Genomic DNA, 19,999 nt, shown 5'->3' with positions numbered 1-19,999 from the left:
ACCTTCTGTTTTTTAATCTATCCCTTTCCTGACGGTTCCTAACATTGTTTGCTTTGTTGACTGCTGCTGCATATCGAGTTGATGTTTTTAGGGAACTATCCACAATGACGCCAAGATCTGTTTCTTGAGTGGTAACAGCTAATTTAGACCCTATTGTTTTGCATGCATAGTTGGGATTATATTTTCCAATGTGCATTACTTTGCACATAACAACACTGAACTTCATCTTCCATTTTGCCACCCAGTGTAGTGAGATCCATTTGTAACTCTTCACTAGCAGCTTTGGACTTAACGATTTTGAGTAATTTTGTGTGGTCTGCAAATTTTGCCACCTCATTGTTCACCCCCCTTTCCCAGATAATTTATGATTATGTTGAACATCACAGATCACAGTACAGATCCTTGGGAGACCTCGCTATTTACCTCTCCATTGTGAAAACTGACCACTTATTCCTCCCCTTGGTTTCCTAATTAATAATGTAATTCTTTTATAACACGGAGAATCCCAGAGTATTGTAGAGTGTCTCACTTTCTTGTTACCTTTCACAACAGGAATTTTCTATCTTGTGTCTGCTATTCCACACAAACTTTTCGTCTTCTCTCTGCCTATCTTGAAAACCACCTGCTGTCACCAATGCTGCCTTTTCTATGCCTTTTCACATACTAGTCATACAGGTCCAGATTCGCACTGTGCCCACTATCCACTGGGCAGAGTTGTGGTTATGGGGACGACAAAGGAGCTGGTTGATCCTGGCATTGCTTCTAGATTGTCCCTGAAATACTTTAGAGCAGCCTTAGGGCTTCTCTGAAGCACACTGCCTGACTATGGCCCCCCAGAAGCTGTTATGCCAGCCCAGAAAAGCTGGAATACTGTACCAATCCAGCCCCACTCCACTCCACTCCACCCCACCAGGGGCTGCAAGTGGCTGGTGTAGAAACAGCTATGGAAGCTCTATTCTAGCTGGGGACTCCTCCATGTCAGAATACCCCACTGGGAAAGTTCATTGGCCTTTTCAGTGCATTTGCGCCACCAGATGGACGCACAAAGGCTGCAGTGAAGAAAGTAACCTGGTTCAAAAGAGACACTCTAGTTATGACCACCAGCCTATAGATTAGCCACCAGACGCAATCTAACATTCATTCCTGGACAGCAACTGCACATTTATCTTCCAGCAGCCTGAAAATAGGACCTCTAAGTGTGCTCCTGTAACCAAATTTCCCACACAGTAAGAGTCATGCATTACATTTTATGAAGCTAGCTGACACAGGAACTGCAGCAGTGCATACAAGTAGACTTTGGTTCAAACATCAAAAGTAGAGATCAAAGGCTATAACAAAATTTGATGTGCAGAAGAAAAGGTAAAGTACTAAGTAAATATTGCACACTATTGTTAAGAGATTATCAAATATGACTGGACAGATTATCTAGAGTATAATATTAAGAATGAATTTTTAAAAATTATATCAGCTTTGTCTCTTTAAAAATAGTCCAAGATAACTATTTTGGATGAAAGTGTTAACATATGAAAGCATGGTCCTGAAGATCAGCAGAAATAGCAGTCATCTTTGGTACATTTATTTATTTATGTATTTATTTTAAAAGATGGAGAGGAGGAACAGGAAAACAGAACTGAAACTCTTTATCCAAAGCCATAAGAGAAAAAGAGAATACTTTCATTCTATTTCAACTAAACCTAAGGCAAATCTATCTGGCTTAGTTTTTGCTCAGTACTGTGATCTGACAGGTGGAAATAGGATCATAGATGAGAATCATGTTTAAGGAGCATAGTAACTGATATACAAAGAAAGTCTGAATATTTTTGTTGGGGAAGAGTGGGAGGGGCTTCTGCTTGGTTTTTTGCATTAGAAATACCAGATCTTGTGTTCCCTATTTTGGCTCCAGCCCTTCCCTGACCTTGAAGGACTAGAAAACTAGCTTTTTTGGGCCTCAAACATGCAGCAATGCCAAGTCTCTCAAAAAAAAAAAAGCTCTTTTCTCAAGTGTTTGCCAAGAATTTAAGTGAAGTCGGTATTAATAAAACCAAACTAAATTCACGTATCAGAGGGGTAGCCGTGTTAGTCTGTATCCACAAAAACAACGAGGAGTCTGGTGGCACCTTAAAGACTAACAGATTTATTTAAGCCACTTCTTCAGATGCCTAGAGTGAAAATTACAGATATCTGTAATTACAGGTATCTGTAATATTTACTTATTTTCTCTTATATTTATACATATTTATACCAGTATCTGTAATTTTCACTCTATCCATCTGGAGAACTGGGGCTTTTTACTCACAAAAGCTTATGCCCAAATAAATCTGTAAGTCTTTAAGGTGCCACCAAACTAAATTCAAAGAGTTCTAAATACTGTGACAAAAATTCTCTCTCTCTCTCTCTCAGTTGCAGATTTCTATCTCCAGTCTTCCAAAATGCCCTTCTGCAAAAATGGGAGGGCGGGGGAGGGAAGGGGGGAATTTTCAGGCCTGTTTGATATATGATAAAGCAGCAGAAAGGAGACAAATATTTTTTTTCCCCAAGTCACCTTTAAATCCTTTGTTTTGTCTCATTTGTCAACAGAGGTAGAGTGACTCTGGTGTAAAGAAAGTCATGATAATTTGCAAACACCTGTAACAGTAGAAGTCTCTCCTAAATCATCATTTCTGCAATTTGCCTTAAAGGAGTTAATTCAAATAAGTGAATTCAATTTAACGAGGCCATCAAGATGTGTATATGCTCTACTGAGTTATCTTGATATTGTAACCCAAGTCCTTCCTTTCCCTCTATGACCCTCACTTGTTTGTCAATCTGAATTTAGAATGTAAGCTGCTCAGGTCCAGGGCTATGGGCCTGATTCTGCACTACCTTGCACAATGAAGTCCAAGTGAGAGTAAGGTAAATGCAACTCGCCGACAGATCAGAGTGCTAACATTTTACACTAATTTTATAGATGTGTAAATGACTCCACTGCCTTGCACTTCGAGTTTCAGGCTCCAAGTCATTACTTGTTTCTGCAAAGCAGCTTGCCAACCACTTCTGGCTATGCAAAAGTAATAAATAAATAAGCTTATAAGCACCAATGTTGAGAGCTCAAAATATGGCCAAACCAAAACCAGTTAACAATAACTTTAATATTAGTAGAGCATTTAGTTTATACATGTGTCCTTAACAGTACTGAACTCTGTCTGCATCCTACAACTTTTCATGTTGAATTTTTAAAAAATAATACTAACAAAATTTCTTGAGTTTCTTCTTGTAATCAATGCATACAAGTCTTTTTTGCAGTTTTCCATGTCTACACCTTGCCTACATTTTACTGGCCTTCGCTTTGTTTTCATATAAAATAAAAGTACAATGCAGTTTTGCTTAACACCATAAGACATTCTGACAATTAAATGGGTTTAAGAAACATTCAATGTTACTTATTTTTATCCTCCCACCACTTTAAAGTATACTAAAAACCAAATCAGATGGTCACCATTTACAGTTAGCGTCAACAACATTTTTTAACGTCAAATCTTACAAAGGATGCATCTTTTGCAGAGTTTCTGAGCATGTCTTTAAATTTCCTTTGAAAGCTTTTGAATCATAGGCCCACACCACATCTATTCCTTCTCCAGTAGTATGATCAGGCATCCAATGTGGGAAAGGAAAACGGCAGGCAACAACTCTGGCATTGTGAACAAGTTCTTCTTCAAGCTTCTTCTCCAACTGTGGCATCTGTGGAGCAACAACAAAAGCCCTTCAGATGGTGTGCAAGACAGAAGCGTTCCCTCTTGAAACTACTTCAGGCACTCAAAACTAATCCAAGGCTTGAAGATCCCTGTTTCAGTCTTAGAAAGCTTCCATGATGCAGGGTCATATGCTAACTTTGATATGCAGGTACACAGTATATGAAGCCAAAACACAGTCTTTAATTTATTCTGAGTAATGGTAAGAGCAAGAAAATTTTAAGTTTACATAACTTTTTAGAACTTACATATCACATTTATTGGGAGCTATATCATCCTCTACACCGGGGTAGGCAACCTATGGCACATGGGCCAAAGGCGGCACGCAAGCTGATTTTCAGTGGCACACACAATGCCTGGGTCCTGGTCACCGGTCTAGGGGGCTCTGCATTTTAATTTAATTTTAAATTAAGCTTAAACATTTTAAAAACCTTATTTACTTTACATACAACAACAGTTTAGTTATATATTATAGACTTATAGAAAGAGACCTTCTAAAAACGTTAAAATGTATTACTGGCATGCAAAACCTTAAATTAAAGTGAATAAATGAAGACTCGGCACACCACTTCTGAAAGGTTGCCGACCCCTGCTTTACACAGAAAAACTTGTGTAGGGGGACAGGATACTCCACAAGTTTTGACTCAATTTCATCCAGCTCACTGGACTGGTGGTGGGGTTTGACCCTCTATTGAACATTCACGTGTTTTCATCCCCCTAAAACTTTATTATGTTCCAGAATCCACATACATCTTGGAGGCTAGTGCCTCTATGATGCTTCATGCCCCTACGGCATCTTTTGGAGAAGTCAGTGCATCCCTGATGGCTAATGACCAAATCAACAGGAGTGGGAATTGGAAGGTGGAGTTACTGAATAATACGGTGATTGAAGAGGAAACAATGCTACAGAGAGGCCAGTCCCCTTGGCTCCACGCTCTCACCTTGTGCAGGTTAATCCCTGCCATAGTACCACAGGGCCAATATGCACAACTCCCCCTACATCTACAATGGTACATCTACATCTGGCCCGAGATCCATTCAATCCAGCTTCCCTCCACCTGCAGAAAGCTGAGTATATAGTCAGGGACAAAGAAAATAGGATTTGCCAGACCAGAACAGACCAATGGTTCATCTAATTGGTCATTTTACCTCCAGCAATAACTTATACCAGATGCTCAGTGTTAGGATATAGATATTCAAGCCTGTCTGTAAAGGCCTATACTCTAAGAATTTAGGTGTATTCTTATCGCTTGGCTAGTTCTAGAGGTATAAAAGAAAGAAATCACTGTCTGCCGGTGTAAGTGACTTCTATTACTGTGACAGTTTGTGGCCCTGTTCTTAGGCTAAGGCCTTTGGCTAAGCAGCAGAGGCAGCCATAAGCTGGGAAGCGAACAGTCACATCCTCACATTCCAAACTAGTCACACTGAAATAAGGTGCTATTCGGCTGTTAGGAATACAATCCTGTCCTGATAGTTCCTATCACCTCCAGAGAAAGGGAAGTGCCTAGAAAATGTAAAAGGAAACTTAATTTGATAGCATCCTGTCTGGCAAGAACTCACTTATCAATAGCTGGGATGTGAAATCCTCGCTTCTGTGTTGTCTTGTCATTGTAGTTCCCACTTTGCTATTGTTTGTCTGTATAATCTCTGTCTGGTTCTGTGATTGTTCCTGTCTGCTGTAAAATTAATTTTGCTGGGTGTAAACTAATTAAGGTGGTGGGATATAATTGGTTACATAATCATGTTACAATGTTAGGATTGGTTAGTTAAATTTCAGGAAAATGATTGGTTAAGGTATAGCTAAGCAGAACTCAAGTTTTACTATATAATCTGTAGTCAATGAGGAAGTGACTGGGTGTGGGTGGGCATGTGGGTGTGGGAAATGGGAGCAGGGAATGGGAGTAAGGAAATTGGAATCATGTTTGGCTAAAGGGTAGGAATGGGAACAGGGACACAGGCGTAAGGCTCTGTGGTGTCAGAGCTGGAAGGAGGATACTAAGGAAGGAAACTGGAATCATGCTTGCTGGAAGTTCACCCCAATAAACATCGAATTGTTTGCACCTTTAGACTTCGGGTATTGTTGCTCTCTGTTCATGCAAGAAGGACCAGGGAAGTAAGTGGGTGAAGGAATAAGCCCCCTAACACTCAGAGGAAAGTGAAAAAGATTCATCATGTACCTAGACCTAAAAGGCCTTACCCCAGATGCTCGCCACTTTATGACCTGAAGGAAGAAGGCTGACAGACCTTCTAATTTGTATCCTGGCTCAGGAAAGGGCTCATGGTATGCTTATACATATCCAAGTTGTCACTTTGGATGGGCTATCACCAGCAGGAGAGTGAATTTGTGTGGGGGGGTGGAGGGTGAGAAAACCTGGATTTGTGCTGGAAATGGCCCAACCTGATGATCACTTTAGATAAGCTATTACCAGCAGGGCAGTGGGGTGGGAGGAGGTATTGTTTCATATTCTCTGTGTGTATATAAAGTCTGCTGCAGTTTCCACGGAATGCATCCGATGAAGTGAGCTGTAGCTCACGAAAGCTCATGCTCAAATAAATTGGTTAGTCTCTAAGGTGCCACAAGTACTCCTTTTCTTTTTGCGAATACAGACTAACACGGCTGTTACTCTGAAACTAAAGCAATAGGCACTATACAAATATATTATAAAATATATACAAAATTTTCACTGGATTAACATGTTTAAAAAAATTTCCCCATCCAATCCCAAAGTTCTCTCCTTTCAGTCCACTCAATATCTACAAAACATCTCCAACCACCACAGATAAGATCCTCTCCCTTCAGTCCACCCATACACACATACTGATCAACCCTCTCCTTCAGAAAAAGCTTGTGGGAACAGAGATCTTGCAGTGTGGCCTGTGGGTCAATAAATCCAGGCTCTGTCTTTGTAAGTTAGCCTTAGACATTAAATAGAAAAAAAGTAATATGCTCATGGCTTCAAACTAGGCCAACACTGTAACTGACCTTTCTACAAGTAATAAGATATAAGAAAATATGTGTTACAAAGTGTCCTGAGGCTGAGCTCTCACAACCACCATACTGAAGGCAATGGGGGCATTCCACAACCAGAAGGAGGCCCTCAGCATTTACTTCAGACATTTGGGCCCATTGCATTTATGGCAACATTTGTGATCATACCAAAAAGTATTTTATTATTTGAGGGATTTAAAACAAAAACAAACAAACAAAAAACGCATACTACCACAATATTGGATTAAATAAGTAAAATACTCTTTTTTTCCCCACAAACGTTTGTGGATCTTCCTTCTACCTAATTAGGTCAGATAGCAACAATAACTAATCTACCTCATCTTAGGCTGCTACTAATTCTGAAGTTTGTTCCAAACACGTATGTCTAATCAATTTGTTCACATTTGTTTTTCTGTGCAACTGTTAACTTCCTATTTGCCAAATAGTCTTCCTGCCTCTGCACCTTTGCCCTTAGAGATTCTGCAATGCGGCTACAGAATTTCTAATTGCAAATTCATATCTGTACTGGCAAGTGAACCAGAGAGTGATCATAATATCACTCAGTTCAGAAAGGGTGGTCTAATTTCCTCACATATTAACTGCTTCAAAGAACAATTACTACATGATAGTCTTGTCAAAATCATGCAATTGAACACTTTGTTTTCTAATTACAGATATCCCTGTAACAAAGGCATCTACTGCCCTCTCCTGGAACAAAGACTGCTCCGGTGCAGTAAATCAACCAAAATGGTTAGTTTATTACCCAGTCTCTTGGGAACGCATACAATAAAACTGTTGGAACACTTGATAATGTAGACTTTCCTTCAATATGCCAACTACAGAAGTAGAAATAAAACTGCATTTTAAAATACACAGTTTTCAAAATGAGAGAGTACTGTGGTTGGTGTCTGAATCAGATAAGCTTTTAGTCCTATTCCCTACAAGAGAAGAAAGAAAAAAAAAAGACAGAAAACAAAACAGAATGTTGGTATTATTATGCTTCCTACTGTGACTCCCTGTTTATGTTACAACGATATTTTAATCACACACTATTCCCGTTTTACACTACGACCATATACCGCATTTCTCTGGCATAAACTCTTCACACATTCCATGCCACACAGTCGCCTGCCCTAAGGAATGAAACTACTTACAAACATTAATGGGGGAGTGAAAGGGAGATATCTCAGTCCATTCATAACACATACAAGGCTAGTGCTCTTATTACTGTCATAAAAGTATGTAAATGGAATAAATATTGTATTTTCTTGCCCTTCAAAGGAAAATGTAAAAATATAACCAAATAGCACTTGAAAAAAAAACCAAAAATGAGTTTTAAAAGTTTGAATGAGTCACAGAATCATAGAATATCAGGGTTGGAAGGGACCTCAGGAGGTCATCTAGTCCAACCCCCCTGCTCAAAAGCAGGACCAATCCCCAATTAAATCATCCCAGCCAGGGCTTTGTCAAGCCTGACCTTAAAAACTTCTAAGGAAGGAGATTCCACCACCTCCCTAGGCAACGCATTCCAGTGTTTCACCACCCTCCTAGTGAAAAGGTTTTTCCTAATATCCAACCTAAACCTCCCCCACTGCAACTTGAGACCATTACTCCTTGTCCTGTCCTCTTCTACCACTGAGAATAGTCTAGAACCATCCTCTCTGGAACCACCTCTCAGGTAGTTGAAAGCAGCTACCAAATCCCCCCTCATTCTTTTCTTCTGCAGACTAAACAATCCCAGTTCCCTCAGCCTCTCCTCATAAATCATGTGTTCCAGACCCCTAATCATTTTTGTTGCCCTTCGCTGGACTCTTTCCAATTTATCCACATCCTTCTTGAAGTGTGGGGCCCAAAACTGGACACAGTACTCCAGATGAGGCCTCACCAATGTTGAATAGAGGGGGACGATCACGTCCCTCGATCTGCTCGCTATACCCCTACTTATACATCCCAAAATGCCATTGGCCTTCTTGGCAACAAGGGCACACTGCTGACTCATATCCAGTTTCTCGTCCACGGTCACCCCTAGGTCCTTTTCCGCAGAACTACTGCCTAGCCATTCTGTCCCTAGTCTGTAGCTGTGCATTGGGTTCTTCCATCCTAAGTGCAGGACCCTGCACTTATCCTTATTGAACCTCATCAGATTTCTTTTGGCCCAATCCTCCAATTTGTCTAGGTCCCTCTGTATCCTATCCCTTCCCTCCAGCGTATCTACCACTCCTCCCTGTTTAGTATCATCCGCAAATTTGCTGAGATTGCAATCCACACCATCCTCCAGATCATTTATGAAGATATTGAACAAAACCAGCCCCAGGACCGACTCCTGGGGCACTCCACTTGACACCGGCTGCCAACTAGACATGGAGCCATTGATCACTACCCATCCATCTACTGTATCATAAAAGTGTTCTCTCGAAATACCATTTTCACAGTAATTTTAAAAAGCCATACAATTTCATCTGGAACTTGACATTTTATGGGTGATATACAGCTTTCTCAAAGTGAAAAAGAGTTTCCCTGTACGCTCTGCAAACTAGCAATTATATTAAAAGCACTCCATCTTACTAATCTTTACAAAGGTAATTGAAGAGTACTTCAGTACTACGAACTGATACACGGTTGAGGTGCTTTCAGTTTTTGAAAAGTGTATAATCAAAGTTCAATACTTTGTTCTTTACCATATAAGTCTACAGAAGTGAGCTGAAACTAGTCAATACTCATCCTCCCTGAAAACTATTTTACTGAAAATCTGTAGAATGATCAATTTCAATGATCAAATGGAAATTGAAATTTCAAAATGGAATTTCAAATTCCAATTTCAAAATGGAATTTTGAACATTCCATTAACTTTTCAAGTAATTTAAGCTGTTTGTAAGAGTTCACAGAATTATGGTTCTGAACTATATTGGAATTTGGACTTCATTAGACAGTGCACAAATTGGAATTTCGGAAGAACAGACAGACAATTGAGATTTAGATCTTCTGCAGAAGTTTCAAATTGTAACAGGTTTTATTATTTAAATGTCTATAAACTATAATCAGCATTTTGTCAAACCAAAGTCTTGAATGTCAAAGGTCCCGATAAGTGGACTCACTTTATAGATCAATATCCCAATGCTGAATGCCTTGCTATTATGGTCATAAAACACAATACAGACAATGAAAGAATGAAAAGAGACTTACCATTTGAGGTACCCCAAAAACAACAACATTTGTATACTGGGAAAAGCTAACCTATTAAAAAAAATTGTATATTACCGTCATTGTGGACAATCAATATTTATAATATGAGTGGATAGTGGGGGGAATGTTAGTAATAATAATCTTCCCTTTATTCACACTCTTTTTCACAGCCAGGCCTCCTACACCAAGGACAAGGACATGGAATTATATAGAAGCCACTACACCAGCTCAACATAGCCCAAGGATTCCGCAACACAGGGTAGCTTTGCACCAATTGAGTGGCACAAAACTGCTTCAGTGTCACCAAGGCTCTGGCCCTAAGTTCCAGAATATTAATCAATTCAGAGAAGTTGCACAAGTTTACTCATTTTTACTCCAGTTCTTATCCCTAAGGAAAACTTTGCTCATTTAACATCCTAACTTTGCCACCTGTCAATTAACTCTTTAGCAATATATCTAGAGTTAAAATGGACTAACCATTTCCAATCCAAGACTGTGTTTTGAGTCCCTCACAACTTTCTGCAGTTTTTAATTATTGGGAAGGAATGTCTGGGTCAGTTCTCTGCCTTAAGATGATTTAAAGAAAAAACAAAAAAACTCTCATTCAAAAATAGTTTATCTGTTTCTGAACATGGGGGTGGGGGGGAATACACTTTTCCCATTATATAAAATTCTTGCCATTCTTTTTCTTTATCACTCAATGGCTGAAACTGCAGGGGGTAGGTAAACTGAAATCCTGCAGAGAATTAATCACTAAGAAATGTTCTGATAGAAAATTATTCTGATTTATCTGAATTATGAGGCTTTGAAAAAAATCAAACTGCACGATGTTGCTTTAAAACAGCTGTGTTCAAAAATCGAGTGTGTGTGTGCACACGCACACATATTATATACACACACAAAATGAAAGATAGTCCTACATGACATGTAGGCACAATAAGAATATGAACATGCACATCTTATACAGTGCCCATGGAGGCCTGATCCTGCACCATTACAGAGAGTAGTCTTGCCACTGATTTCAGGGAGTGCAGGATCAAGATCTGTCTATGGCAGGGCTTTGTAGCACCCAGCCTCATTCAGTAAGTACACAAATGTGAGCGAAGTACTCAATGAATCAGGGCCCCAAAAGAGCCCTTGCAAAGGGTTTCAGAGTAGCAGCCGTGTTAGTCTGTATTCGCAAAAAGAAAAGGAGGACTGGTGGCACCTTAGAGACTAACCAATTTATTTGAGCATAAGCTTTCGTGAGCTACAGTCACTTCATCGGATACATCCAATGAAGTGAGCTGTAGCTCACGAAAGCTCATGCTCAAATAAATTGGTTAGTCTCTAAGGTGCCACCAGTACTCCTTTTCTTTTTGCAAAGGGTGTATATCCAAGGACCAAAAAACAGCAAAGCATTTAAGCTAGTGAGTAGTCATAGTTAGCATGTGTTTGTGTACTTTGCTGTATCAGGGCTTGGAAGAGCACATTATAGGAGACAACATTCCAGTGGTGTCTAATAAAATAATTCCAGATTATGAAATTTATTTTTTTCTTTCCCTTAAAAAGAAATACCTGAGGTTTCCATTATTTAAAAAGAAAAAAAAAATACTGCAGTATGAGAATGTTGAGGCTGCACACAAGCATACTTAAGTCAGTAAATGCTAAAGTTGAACTTGCCAGTGCAACCATAACTCTTTTCCCTTGTGCACATGAATGAGTTACATAATACCACACTATTCTCAAATAATACAAAATAATCTAGTGAAAGTTGTAGAAACTATATATTTGTATACATTAGCATAGTTAAAGTTGTAGAAAATATTATATGATATAGGGTATTATTTGAGAAACAGTGAGATTATCTAATTAGTATCTGCATCATAATGCATGAGCACATTCACTTTGCATCTTTACCTTTGGTATTTCCTGACTTATGAATGCGAAATATATAACATTAACATTATTTTAGCAGAGGGTTTTTTAATAATTATATTATCTACAGCTGTGTGTTTTCAAATTGATCACTTCTAATTCACCAGTGAAATTATTATTGCATACTTTGATTTCTATAGTACTTTTTCACAAAACACGTACCTTCCACAAATCTGAAATATAAAATGTGGCATTATGATGCATCCCTTCTCTCCAAGCACGGTATCTGGAGTACCAGACTAGCCAGGGATTTAATTCATAACCAACAGCTTTGAATCCTTCTTTTGCAGCTGCTATCACCTACAAAAAGAAAAAGCAGTCTTCATTCAGGGCCAGAATAAACCTACAGTATGACACTATTTATGATAGAATTGTGCTTGCAGGAAACATAAGAGAATAGTGTAATTTTATTAACAGCAGAACCCAAAAGAAGAGTGCTCTATGTCTTTATTAGTTGTGTTTATCCACCTCTGGCTGCTTGAACACTAAAGCCCCAATTAATTAATCAGGAGAATAATATGGTAACAAAATTAGCAACTTTCAAGATATGCAATATGTAAAATTTAAACTACTTGACAAGTATCTTTAAATAATAAAATGACTCAAATCATGTGAAACTAAAATTTAAAAATTCTGTATTAGAAATGTATGGAAAAGTAGAAAAGGATAAGAAAGTAAATATTTTTTGTTCCTGAATAAAACTAGTCAAATATTCAAATAGTTTATTCCACACATTTTGAAGTTTTCCATATCAATTAGTTAATGAACATTTTTTCCATTATGCACTATTAAAAAAATTCACAGTCAAATAACTTGACATTTTCATATTATTTGAAGAATACTATTTTCATTATTTGCCCAAAGGTATTCCTGAAGCCTGTAATATATACTTTTAAAAACAGTCTAACTGATTTTGTCTGAATTTTTGTGGGATGGAGAGGAAAACTTTTAAACAGGGTAGAGAACCTTCACAAATACCAGGAAAAAGGGGTGCATAATGGAAAATATCTACTACAGTAGCTCACTTTTATAACACTGTTTGATGTACATGAATTTAGAGGAGCCAGAGTTTTATAACTCACAATACGTCCATCACCGCTACCTATGTCAACCAGAGATCCACTTCTGTACTGTAACATTTTCAAAACATTTTCAATCTGAGTTGAAGTTGCAGGTACAAAAGGAAGGCAAATTTTTCTCAGTGCTGGAGTTATGAATGGAGTGACAACAGCATACAGTACTACCAGTGTGCCACCAACAATGCCAGGGACCAACATTCCCCAATTTCTTTTTCTTGCATTGTCATTATCAAGGTTCATATGCAAGATGCCTTGGGTATGGCTTTCTCCTTGAAGTACTTTTGACATTGACAAAGTGTACCTGAAGAAAGGGAAAAACATATATAACATGACTCCTTTGAAATGCCAAGTACAAACCTATTTATTTCTAGACAAAAGCTTGTTGGTGAACAGTATACAATAATAGAATCATATACTAAACTCTAAGGCTTAAGCTACATTTTATATAAAGCTTACCTCCTTTTGAGCTGGGATGTATTCATAAATCCTATTAACAAAATATTAAGTGGCCTTGGAGAAAATCATCAGAATAGAATTGAATTTTAAAATCTGTTCTTTCTACCATAATTGACTTTTTTGCTCACCTTGGGCCATCATAAATGTACTGGAGAGCAAGGAATACATAACTAAGAAGCACACAGCCTATTTTCATCCAGAACACAGGGAAATTACACATTTAACTCCCATTAATACAAATAGAAGTTAAGTACATAAATCCCACATACAGAGAAATGAAAACACCTCCACTCAAAAAACCTGTTCTTGTGCATAATGATTGCAAAATTTTTATTTTAAAATATCAGTAGCTGTTTTCTCATCAAAATAGAACTGTGTTCAGTCATGAAAGGAGCAGGTTTCTTCTACTTAAAACAGAGAAAAATAGGTAAAAAAAATCAAGTAGTTAAGTGCAGTGCAGTGCAAAGCCTGCTAATAAACCTATGGTTCAATGTAAAAAGTACAACACATTCTTCTTTATGTACTTTATTTAATATCCAAAGGTAGCCAAGCATTCTCAAGGAACACAGACAAACAGTTGTACAGAAATAATGTAAGTCTGATAATTTTTCTTTCAGCTCATTGTAATATCATATTAACACTCCAGACACAATATGCCTTTAAAAATCTTAGAGAGAATCTGAATATCGTATTTTTTATGTGAAATGAATATAGTGCTCATGAAAGGTTGACCTGACAACCCTGTCTTATATTTTGCAACACAATATAGCAAAGTCAGTGAAAGTGCAGGCTTCCCCACATTGTCCCACTGGTGTGCTTCCGTCTTGATCAATTTTTTTGAGAACATCAAAATAGTTAATACGATGTTGCTACACTTATATAAACAGGAGGGCCCCCCTCCCCTCATGTCATCAGGCATTGTCCATACAAGTGTGACATTTACCACTCAAGATCCAGTACCACATGGTGTTGAGAGCAAGCTGCTTTGTGCCAAAAGAGCTATGGCATGATAGAAGTATGAGCCCTTTGCAGAATCAATGGCCAAGATTTTTAAAAATGAGTGCCCAAAGTGCCTAAGCTCTATTTTCACACACTTAAGTAAATATCCTAATTTTCAAAAAGTTGTAATTTCAAGGGGTGCGCAGGGTGTGAAAGGTATAGACCAGAGGTGGGCAAACTATGGCCTGCGGGACCGTCCTGCCCAGCCCCTGAGCTCCCAGCCAGGGGAGCTACCCCCGGCCCCTCCCCCGCAGCCTCAGCTTGCTGTACCGCGCCGCCAATACTCTGGCCCACCGCTCCTGCCAGGTAGCGCGGCAGGCTCCGGCATAGTAAGGGGGAGGGAAGTGGAGGGGTTCCAGGGGGCAGGAGGCAGTTGGATGAGGCAGGGGAGTCCTAGGGGGCCTGTCAGGGGGCAGGGGTGTGGATAGGGGTTGGGGCAGTCAGGGAGCAGAGGGTTGGATAGGGGGTGGGTTCCTGGAGGGGTGGGGGGGTCCCTGAGGGGGGCAGTCAGGGAACAAGGGGCGGGGGGGGGGGTTGGATGGGTGCGGGGTTCTGAAGGGGCCAGTAAGTGGGATGGGGCAGATAGGGGGCAGGGGCCAGGCTGTTTGGGGAGGCACAGCCTTCCCTACCCAGCCCTCCATAGTTTTGCAACCCCGATGTGGCCCTTGGGCCAAAAAGTTTGCCCACCCCTGGTGTAGACAAACCTGCACTAGCCCTGACTCAGCATGCTAAAAAAAAAAGGAGTGTAGATGCACAGGTGGTGGCATGCACTAGCTTCTTCCAGCACACCTACTGTTTCAAACTGGTTTGTACTCTGGGAAGCCAGCAAACACTACCACCCATGGCCAAGCTACACAGCTATTTTTAGCATGCTAGCTGGATCTCAGCTGGGAATTACACCTTTGGCTCTAATGTAGACGTGTCTTAGTCATATCAGTTCAGTAGCTGTCCCCAAATGGAAAATGCCTCAAATAAATCTTGCAGAAAAGGATCTGGGGGTTTTTTACCCACAAAAGCTTATGCACAAATAAATCTATTAGTCTTTAAGGTGTTTAAGGTCATTGTTTTTGTGGACACAGACTGAGAGCTACCCCTCTGATACTTGGGATTACAATGGATCACAAACTAAATATAAGCCAACAATATAATATTGTTGTAAAAAAAGCAAACCTCCTTCTGGGATATATTAGTAGGAGTGTTGTATACAAAACAAGAATTAATACTTCCACTCCACACAGCGCTAGTAAGGCCTCAACTGGAGTATTGCACCCAGTTCTAAGCACCACACTTTGGGAAAGATGTGCCCAAAAAGAAAAAAGTCCAAAGGAGAGCAACAAAAATTATTAAATGTCTAAAAAAAAAGATCTACGATGAAAGACAAACAATGGGAGAAGACCAAAGGAGGACATGACACCAGTCTGCAAATATGTAAAAGGTTTTATAAAGAGAAAGGTGATAAACTGTTCTCCTTCGCTGCTGAGGACAGGACAAATAATAGGCTAAAACTGCAGCAAAGGTGTAAGCTACACATCATGAAAAACCTGTCAGGGTGGTTAAGCACTGCCACAAATTGCCTAGGGAGGTTACGGAATCTCTGTCGCTTGGGGGGGGGAAGGGGTTTAAGATCAGGTTAGACAAACACCTGTCAGGGTCTCTCTCTAGATCAGCGGTCTCCAAAGTGGGGTGAAGGGGAAAGTGCCACCTCCCTCCGGCCGCTGGCTGCGCAGCTGCCCCTGAGTCCTCCGGCCCACGCTCGCAGGGCCGCATTCAGAACAGGGCTTTAGAGCTGCAGGCCAGGGCCCCGGGGCGCCCTTAGCCCAGGGCCCTGAAGCCCCTAAAGCCCCTGTGTTCCGGGTGGCCCTGCCTGCCGGGGGTGGGGGGCAGCTCCCAGAATTGTGGCCCTGGGGGTGGTGCCGCGCTGCGCAGAGCCACCTGCACACTCTCTGCACCAAACAGGAGCTGCCCCACATAAATGCTCTGCACCTCCTGCCTGCCCCAGCCCTGAGCACCCTCTAGCTCAGTGGTTTGAGCATTGGCCTGCTAAACCCAGGGTTCAGAGTAACAGCCGTGTTAGTCTGTATTCGCAAAAAGAAAAGGAGTACTTGTGGCACCTTAGAGACTAACCAATTTATTTGAGCATGAGCTTTCGTGAGCTACACCTCACTTCATTGGATGCATACCGTGGAAACTGCAGCAGACATTATATACACACAGAGATCATGAAACAATACCTCCTCCCACCCCACTGTCCTGCTGGTAATAGCTTATCTAAAGTGATCATCAAGTTGGGCCATTTCCAGCACAAATCCAGGTTTTCTCACCCTCCACCCCCCCCACACACAAACTCACTCTCCTGCTGGTAATAGCCCATCCAAAGTGACCACTCTCCCTACAATGTGCATGGTAATCAAGGTGGGCCATGTCCAGCACAAATCCAGGCTCTCTCACCCCCCCCCCTTTTTTTTTTCCGGGGACACACACACACACTCTCACTCTCCTGCTGGCAATAGCTCATCCAAACTGACCACTCTCCAAGTTTAAATCCAAGTTTAACCAGAATGTCGGGGGGGAGGGGAGGAAAAAACAAGGGGAAATAGGCTACCTTGCATAATGACTTAGACACTCCAAGTCTCTATTTAAGCCTAAATTAATAGTATCCAATTTGCAAATGAATTCCAATTCAGCAGTTTCTCGCTGGAGTCTGGATTTGAAGTTTTTTTTGTTTTAAAATAGCGACCTTCATGTCTGTGATTGCGTGACCAGAGAGATTGAAGTGTTCTCCGACTGGTTTATGAATGGTATAATTCTTGACATCTGATTTGTGTCCATTTATTCTTTTACGTAGAGACTGTCCAGTTTGACCAATGTAAATGGCAGAGGGGCATTGCTGGCACATGATGGTATATATCACATTGGTGGATGTGCAGGTGAACGACCCTCTGATAGTGTGGCTGATGTTATTAGGCCCTGTGATGGTGTCCCCTGAATAGATATGTGGGCACAGTTGGCAACGGGACTTTGTTGCAAGGATAGGTTCCTGGGTTAGTGGTTCTGTTGTGTGGTATGTGGTTGCTGGTGAGTATTTGCTTCAGGTTGCAGGGCTGTCTGTAGGCAAGGACTGGCCTGTCTCCCAAGATTTGTGAGAGTGTTGGGTCATCCTTTAGGATAGGTTGTAGATCCTTAATAATGCGTTGGAGGGGTTTTAGTTGGGGGCTGAAGGTGACGGCTAGTGGCGTTCTGTTCTTTTCTTTGTTAGGCCTGTCCTGTAGTAGGTGACTTCTGGGAACTCTTCTGGCTCTATCAATCTGTTTCTTCACTTCCGCAGGTGGGTATTGTAGTTGTAAGAAAGCTTGACAGAGATCTTGTAGGTGTTTGTCTCTGTCTGAGGGGTTGGAGCAAATGCGGTTGTATCGCAGAGCTTGTCTGTAGACAATGGATCATGTGGTGTGGTCAGGGTGAAAGCTGGAAGCATGTAGGTAGGAATAGTGGTCAGTAGGTTTCCGGTATAGGGTGGTGTTTATGTGACCATCGCTTATTAGCACTGTAGTGTCCAGGAAGTGGATCTCTTGTGTGGACTGGACCAGGCTGAGGTTGATGGTGGGATGGAAATTGTTGAAATCATGGTGGAATTCCTCAAGGGCTTCTTTTCCATGGGTCCAGATGATGATGTCATCAATACAGCGCAAGTAGAGTAGGGGCTTTAGGGGACGAGAGCTGAGGAAGCGTTGTTCTAAATCAGCCATAAAAATGTTGGCATACTGTGGGGCCATGCGGGTACCCATAGCAGTGCCGCTGATCTGAAGGTATACATTGTCCCCAAATGTAAAATAGTTATGGGTAAGGACAAAGTCCAGCCACCAGGTTAGCCGTGACATTATCGGGGATAGTGTTCTTGACGGCTATTACCAGCAGGAGAGTGAGTTTGTGTGTGTATGGGGGTGGGGGGGTGAGAAAACCTGGATTTGTGCTGGAAATGGCCCACCTTGATTATCATGCACATTGTAGGGAGAGTGGTCACTTTGGATGAGCTATTACCAGCAGGAGAGTGAGTTTGTGTGTGTGGTTTTTGGAGGGGGGTGAGGGGGTAAGAGAACCTGGATTTGTGCAGGAAATGGTCCAACTTGATTACCATGCACATTGTGAAGAGAGTTGTCACTTTGGATGGGCTATTACCAGCAGGAGAGTGAGTTTGTGTGGGGGGGGGGGTGGAGGGTGAGAAAACCTGGATTTGTGCTGGAAATGGCCCAACTTGATGATCACTTTAGATAAGCTATTACCAGCAGGACAGTGGGGTGGGAGGAGGTATTGTTTCATGATCTCTGTGTGTATATAATGTCTGCTGCAGTTTCCACAGTATGCATCCGATGAAGTGAGCTGTAGCTCACGAAAGCTCATGCTCAAATAAATTGGTTTGTCTCTAAGGTGCCACAAGTACTCCTTTTCTTTTTGCAAACCCAGGGTTGTGAGTTCAATCCTTCAGAGGGCCATTTGGGATCTGGGGCAAAAACTGGGGATTGGTCCTGCTTTCTGAGTAGGGGGTTGGACTAGATGACCTCCTGAGGTCCCTTCCAACCCTGATATTCTATTCTATGAACTCCCTCCCAGACCCTGCACCCCACCCTGAGCGCCCGCTGTATCACAAAATGTTAAACCAAGATTTTCAAAAATAATAAAAGCATATTCAACCACATTACTCTCACTAATATTTTTTTAGTGAGAGCAAAAAGGTTTTTTGTACCGTTAATAAAAAATTTAAAAAATTAAAAATATTGTTTATTTCATCTTTATCTCATTGTTTCTAATGTCTTTTTGTGTATGTTTTATAATTTACCTAATATAGTAGTACATGTATATAATTTATACATAAACAAATATACATATATTGGGGTGCGTGCTCAAAAAATATTTACTGGTAGGGGTGGGCGACCGAAGGAGCTTGGAGACCACTGCTCGAGAGAACACTTGATCCTGCCTCAGTGCAGGGGACGGGACTGGATGATCTAGCAAGGCCCCTTCCACTCCTGCATCTCTCTGGCTCTAACTTCCACTCTTCGGGCCTCAAGGGACTTAATAAAGGGGGAAAACCAGCAGCCCGAGCCGGCTTCCCCCGGCGCGTCGCTTCAGGAGTCACCGCGGCAGGGGCGGGCGCGGCTCCGCGGCGTGGCAGACCCAGGGTCCCCCGGCTAGCGGGCGGGTCCTTGGCCAACGCGCCGTGCACCGGCGGGGGCGGCGGTAGCCCAGGCCCGGTCCGGCACGCAGGGGCTCCACCCCACCCCGGCGGCGCAGCCAAGGGCCCTGCCTCGCCGAGCCAGGCCAGCGCCCTCCCCACTCACCGAAGGGCCGATACCGCGAGACTCGGAGGAACAGGCGGGAACTCCTCGTGGGGGGACTTGGACCGACGCAGGAGCAGCGGAGTGGACGATACCACCCGAAACGCAGGGGGGACGATCGCCCGGGGCAGGCTGCGCAGCACTGTAGAGTAGCGTATCCCACCTCGCAGCGCGCATTTGCGCCGTTTCTTTCTGCTCGCGCTGTAGCGCCGTGGACCCTGCGAATATGACGTGTGTCGGAGTTCCGCTTAATGGTCTCTCCCACTCTGACTTGCGCCCTTCTTTCCGTCAGACGCTTCCAGAAGGGCTCAGGGGGGC

General features: G+C 41.8%; 1 protein-coding gene across 6 annotated transcripts; it reads right to left on the bottom strand.

Annotated features, from left to right (window-relative positions):
- Window positions 1-3,107: 3,107 nt before the first annotated feature.
- Window positions 3,108-19,991, bottom strand: ATPSCKMT (ATP synthase c subunit lysine N-methyltransferase). 6 transcript variants are annotated; one of them, XM_084619509.1, is made up of 5 exons: window positions 19,845-19,991; window positions 12,843-13,197; window positions 11,980-12,117; window positions 9,901-9,951; window positions 3,108-3,717 (listed from the first exon to the last, which is right to left on the bottom strand). In XM_084619509.1, exons 1-5 carry the CDS (start codon window positions 19,856-19,858, stop codon window positions 3,517-3,519), a joined length of 759 nt encoding a protein of 252 aa, XP_084475635.1. In that variant the 5' UTR covers window positions 19,859-19,991; the 3' UTR covers window positions 3,108-3,516. The 6 variants fall into 6 exon arrangements, with proteins under 6 accessions (XP_084475635.1, XP_084475637.1, XP_084475640.1 ...); XM_084619511.1 differs by having other exon boundaries at window positions 12,900-13,197; XM_084619514.1 differs by having other exon boundaries at window positions 13,062-13,197.
- Window positions 19,992-19,999: the final 8 nt, after the last annotated feature.

The sequence above is a fragment of the Lepidochelys olivacea genome (assembly GCF_965140295.1).
Source record: "Lepidochelys olivacea isolate rLepOli2 genome assembly, chromosome: 2".
NCBI classification, from domain to species: domain Eukaryota; kingdom Metazoa; phylum Chordata; order Testudines; family Cheloniidae; genus Lepidochelys; species Lepidochelys olivacea.
This window is presented reverse-complemented; position numbering and strand designations above follow the sequence as displayed.